We start from the raw sequence: 5636 nt of genomic DNA, 5'->3' as shown, positions 1-5636 counted from the left end.
GAAAGAAAGGAGAGGGAGGAGGAGGAGGATCTCCAGAACCCAGGTTCCCCTTTTGCAACCCGTGGCGAGAGCCAGGTCGACTGGCCTGCAGCCCATAGAGTTCACTGGTGGGGCGGGGCCACCTGAGCAGTGGCTGGCCCCGGAGAAAGCCCGACTCCTGGGCCTCTGGGCAGTGCATGCTGGAGCAGTTCCTGTGTGAGGGAAACTGCAGCTGTGGGCAGACCCAGATTGGACTTTTGAGGAATTTTCTCCTCTATGGAAAGGGGGAAGCCATGTGGAAACAGAGAGAGAGGCTGGGCTGAGTATTCCTACTCCAGAGAAGTACAGGGCGTAAAAAACCGACTGCAAACCCCCACCCCCATACCCCTGCGCCTCAAGGCAAAGGGGGAGGGGGAAGGTGAAGAAACCGGGAACAAAAGCTGAGCCCGGGAAGAAGGGAGGGGTGGGGGGAAGGTGTTTTGACTTTAAGATCTGGTTGCATCTCCCATTGTTCTACTCTGATGTTGGTAACAAATTAAAATTGTTTTGTTTTTATTCCTTATGATGAGACTGTCTTTTGGCTGTGACCTTTTTAAGTAGTGAGAAGCCCTCACAGTCCTTATTTTGACTAGCCCTTTTTTGGGGCATCGTGGTGCTCAGTTATGCACTGGGCCTAAACCACAACATTTGCAGAACACTTACATTATAAAACATTAAAAATTGTGCCAGTGTAACACTGACAGAATATGGGTTATGCTGAAAGAGTGAGTCAATGCTGCAGCAAATGCTCAAAGGCTCCGTTCTGGTCCAGTATTCATAAAGTGTTTAAACACAGCTGAGCACTGTCTCAGGGCTAAAGAGAATACTATCGACTGGTAACCAAACCATGCGAGCCAGTACATCCAGAGTCATGTGCTGAACTTCTCCCTGCTATATGTAGCATTCAGAGAAAAGGACAAGACCAGGTCTACCAACTGGAAAGTTGTTGAAAGTACCACAGTGGAAACTTGTTAAACCAACCACTTTTAACACAATAGAAAAAAATCAGTTCACATTTGTGAAATCCACAAGTTGGGCAAACCAATCCAAGTTCTACACACTCTACAGAATTATGTACTTCTAAAGGAGGTTTTGACACAAAAAATAAAACACAGAGGACAAATGGGATTGAGGAGAGGTCATTCCTGCATGGGAGAGGGAAAAACACAGAGATGGAATGTGTATTTATGGTTCCACTCTACAACCTCTCTTCAGCAAAGGGCATGTTAGATAGAATATTATAATGAACAATCCTATTTAATTTGGGAAGGAACACTAAGGAACACTTGTACAAGAATGGAGGTAAGAATTCAATTGGAATCACACTTTCTTTTATGTTTTCAATCATAAATTCATCATGGGGAAGAGCAGACAATAATTACAAATTATAAAAATAGACAAAAATCACAAACCAGAGCCTGTAAACTGACACAGACAAACAACTAAGTTTCACCATCTAGTTATCTTCTATTTTCTGGTACATTTAAACAATTCAGACTGTCTTCTGTATTGTCCATAAATAAAATACTGGTTATGGTCAGTTACTGGGTATTTCACCAAGTGGCTATCTTCCAGATCAACCAGCAACTACAAACCACCATCATCAGTGCACCCGTTGCAGCTCTTGGCTTTCAAAACAGATGTCTAGTTATATCTCGACTTTTCACTGTAATCGAAAGAAGAGCCAAACCCTAATCTAACAATACAGCATGCATGTTTCTGAATATATGAGGCTAAATATCTGTCCACTGTGGTTGTATGAAGTTTGTGATAACAAGCATTCACCCTATTTTAATATGTGAATAAAATATGCTTCTTTAAAAAGAATTATCACATTTATTACTATGTAAAGGAAATGGAAGACAATATGTGTATTTAAAACACTGAAAATGAATAACGGTCTCCAAAGTAATAGGAAAATAGTTAACATTACACTGACAAAGTTCTAAATTCACTGCAACAACTACCAGGCTCCAAGATTTAATGAGTGTTTAGATATGTCCTTACACTAAGACATTTCTAATATTATTTTATTAAAAAGTATGTGCAAGTTGCAATGACCAAAGCATAACATGCTGCTCTACATTAAATTCAGCTTTTCACAGCTCTTAGGTGCAAAATACACAATACGATCAGAGATCTTTTTGGTGAACATCTATTTTTATGATCACATAATGGTTTAAAAAATAATAGTTCTGTATTTTGGGTACATGTAACACAAGAAGAATGTTGCTCAAAATGGAAGTAATCACAGTGAAAAATGCTCTCAAATTAAGAAATGGGTACTCAGTGCTGCATTTATTTGGTGCCTAGGATTCTTACCCATATCAGAGAATGCCTCCAGAGTCTTCTTACTATTTTATCTCCCTAAAACCAGAGGCTTAGAAGACAGAAATTGCTAAAACAACATCCTTCCAATTTGCACTTTTTGCCTTGTCAAGTTTTAATCTATTTGAGCTAACACCACTGATTAAAATTCCTACTTTTTGTTCCGACCATAATGCATTTACACAGATCAGTTACAACTTCTCCCACATATCGTATTTTGCTAAGATAAAGACATCTTTTCGTTTTATATAGAAAGCATTTTTTAGAAATGCTGTAGCTGCTCATTGAAAACAAAGGAGGTCTGAACACCACAAGGAAATTCAAACAGTCTCTCACCATATTCTCTTATCACAGCGTTTCCACTGCCTCTCACCACAGAAAAAAAGTAGGTGATGGAATTATCTGAAAAACCAACCTGCATATTCTCTCACTCACATCACACCAGTGGCTCAGTTACTCCGGAATCAACTATTATAGATTTTTCCTATCTTCTAATATTTCCAGCTGAGACGATCCCAAACTGTGACTATAAGGATTATATCCTAATCATTTAGGACTGAAACATACTTTACTGAAATTAATCCTATTTCAAATTTTCTAGTATATCAGTCTTATGCACTGATTCTTCTCAATACCAACAATGCCTTCAGCATAAGGCACCACCGATCAGCTTGGATATGAATCCATTAATCCTAAAATACAGCATTTCTGTTTAAACTACCAATGCAGATTAAGTACAACCATTTGAAAAGCATGCTGTAAAAGAAAAATGACAACTAATGTCTTACCTTGTCCTAAGAGCCACCCAAGCAGCATCAATGTCAGCATACAGATTCTTCTCTGTTGGCTTCCCAGAACTCGCACCATATCCAGAATAATCGTAAGAGAATATATTGCAATTAATCCGTGAACCCAGTCCTATGTAAAAGCTGCTCATCTGACCTAGGTCAACCGCATTTCCATGTGAGAAGAGCAAAGTATACTTCGCGTTAGGTGAGCAACGCACAAACATACAGGCAATCCTGTTACCTTTACTTGTTCTAGTCATGAAGCACTCAATTGCATCTTTTTCTCTAGAAGAATATTGCCAGTCTGCTCGTTCTGAGAGATGCAAAGTCCAGTGACTACCACTCTCATCACACATCAGTGTGTACGTGGGATCAGGAGGTAAGAATGCCAGTTTGGATGCAATTCTCCCTGGGCATGGTGGACAACAGAACAGGCAACACAGTTCACTAAAGGAAAGATTATTCATCTTCTAGTCTGAAATAGGAAGAGAGAGTTGTATCAGTTTCTAGTTACAATCCTACATAAAAAAGAAAAACTCATGGAAAATGTGAACTTACCCTCTCTAGAAAATAATACATAATTTTAGTGGAAATATTTAACAAAGCATAGATTTAAATATATTTGTAAATTTCTATATAATTGCCTATTTGATATTATAAGGATTAATGTTATTATCTTCTTTAGAATGAGCATATTCTTAAAGAAGAAAACTTGAAAGCTCTGCCAGATATTAAAACTAAAATATGATAACCAGGGAAAGAATAAGGATGAGTTTTGGAGTTTCTCTGGAGGAAATGAAGTCCCTCATCTTAAGTCATTAAGAGAAGTGTTCATCCCATTGAAAAATACATATGTTAATCAAGAACAATTAAAGTAAGTTGCAGTGTTTGCAGAATAGTAAGGCTATGCAGATCTCTGCAGCCAAATACCACTACAACATCTCCTAAATACAGAAGAGTATGTATTGCAGTCCTGAGTTAAGGGCTCCTGCAGCAGTATCAGCAGTATGAAAGGTGCATGAAGGTCAAAACAAGATGCTTCTGCTGGTTTAGCAAACACTGTAGACCTTCAATACACTAAAATCCATCCATTAATTCTTACTTGGTCCACATACCAGCTAACATAAATCTTTCCAAATACTTCAAATAAATTATTACCTATGGTTTTCTGTATTGCAGAGCGAAATTGGGATTACAATAATGATATGACTATTTTATTTTGTGCTTTAACAAAAAAGCATCCCAGACCAAATGTTCTATCATAGATATTTGGCAAATCAGTATTATCTGTACTACCAATTCAAAACAGTGGTTAATAGAGTGAGGGGAAGAAGAAAGAGTAAACATGCATACAGCTAAAGCAAGCTAGGTAGACACAGTTGCCCTGAAAAAAACAGGCATTGTGTCCTCTTAATTTACAGCAAGGCAGAAGGGAGGGAGAAAAAATACTTTGTTGTGACAAACTACTCAGAGGTAGGAAAAGGGATGAAATCTGCCACGAGCCATGCTGGAAAACAGCACAGCTAAAATAACACAAGGGAAGTAGTGTGAATGCTTAAGACACCTGACATCTCAACTTAAAACAACTTTTCCATCCCAAATCTATCAACAGGTTTCAAGCTTAGTTGCTGCCAGGTCACTGTGAACAGAAACACTCTTACGGTTTCATGTAGCAGCTTGAATTGCTAGATCCAAGTTTAAAATGGGAACAAAACCAGCAGATTTCTCATGTTCCATGTTCCATGTTGTTCTAGAAATACTTGGGTAATCCAACAATAAAATCTTACTACTGGCTATAATACTTGGCAATGTTTAGATCACATTTCAAAGTTAGTCTTCTAACTTGTACACGAGCATAGTTTTCAGACCGGTATAAATTTTTCTCTTTAGAAAAACTTCAAGGACACTACCATAAGAAATACAGACCACAGAACGAACTATATTTGGATGTACGTATGGTGTCTTCCCTGTGGTAGAGCATAAGTCCACATGTTAAAGAGAGCATACCTGCAGATTAGTAAACACATGCACAGCAAGACAGTCCAATAAACAGCATGATCATTTTTGGAATACTATTGCTTTTTGTAGGGCACAAAATCCCCCCCCCTTTTTTTTTGCCAAGTACTTTCAACCCAAGTCTCTAAAGGGCCCAGTCCTGTTTAACATCTTTATCAGTTATCTGCATGAGGGGATTGAGTGCTCCCTCAGTAAGTTTGCAGATGACACTAAGTTGGGAGGGAGTGTTGATCTGCCTGAGGGTAGGAAGGCTCTGCAGAGGGACCTGGATAGGCCAAATCAATGGGCTGAGGCCAACTGTATGAGCTTCAACAAGGCCAAGTGCCAGATTCTCGACTTGGGTCACAATAACCCCAAGCAGCGCTACAGACCTGGAGAAAAGTGTCTGGAAAGCTGCCCAACAGAAAATGACCCTGAGGTGCTGGTTGACAGCCAGCTGAACATAAGCCACCAGTGTGCTCAGGTGGCCAAGAAGGCCAACAGCAT

At 39.2% G+C, this 5636-nt stretch overlaps 1 protein-coding gene across 1 annotated transcript; it reads right to left on the bottom strand.

Annotated features, from left to right (window-relative positions):
• Positions 1 to 3130: 3130 nt before the first annotated feature.
• Positions 3131 to 3606, bottom strand: LOC104533465 (alpha/beta hydrolase domain-containing protein 17B). The gene has a single exon (XM_010184178.1). It carries the CDS (start codon positions 3599 to 3601, stop codon positions 3131 to 3133), a length of 471 nt encoding a protein of 156 aa, XP_010182480.1. The 5' UTR covers positions 3602 to 3606.
• Positions 3607 to 5636: the final 2030 nt, after the last annotated feature.

Source organism: Mesitornis unicolor, unplaced genomic scaffold (assembly GCF_000695765.1).
Source record: "Mesitornis unicolor isolate BGI_N332 unplaced genomic scaffold, ASM69576v1 scaffold13085, whole genome shotgun sequence".
Lineage (NCBI taxonomy): Eukaryota > Metazoa > Chordata > Aves > Mesitornithiformes > Mesitornithidae > Mesitornis > Mesitornis unicolor.
The sequence above is the reverse complement of the archived record's forward strand: the minus strand, read 5'-3'. Positions and strand labels throughout refer to the sequence as shown.

Excerpts from the sequence above, each read along its gene's own strand:
- LOC104533465 (XM_010184178.1), bottom strand. The coding sequence starts at position 3,601 with ATGAATAATCTTTCCTTTAGTGAACTGTGTTGCCTGTTCTGTTGTCCA.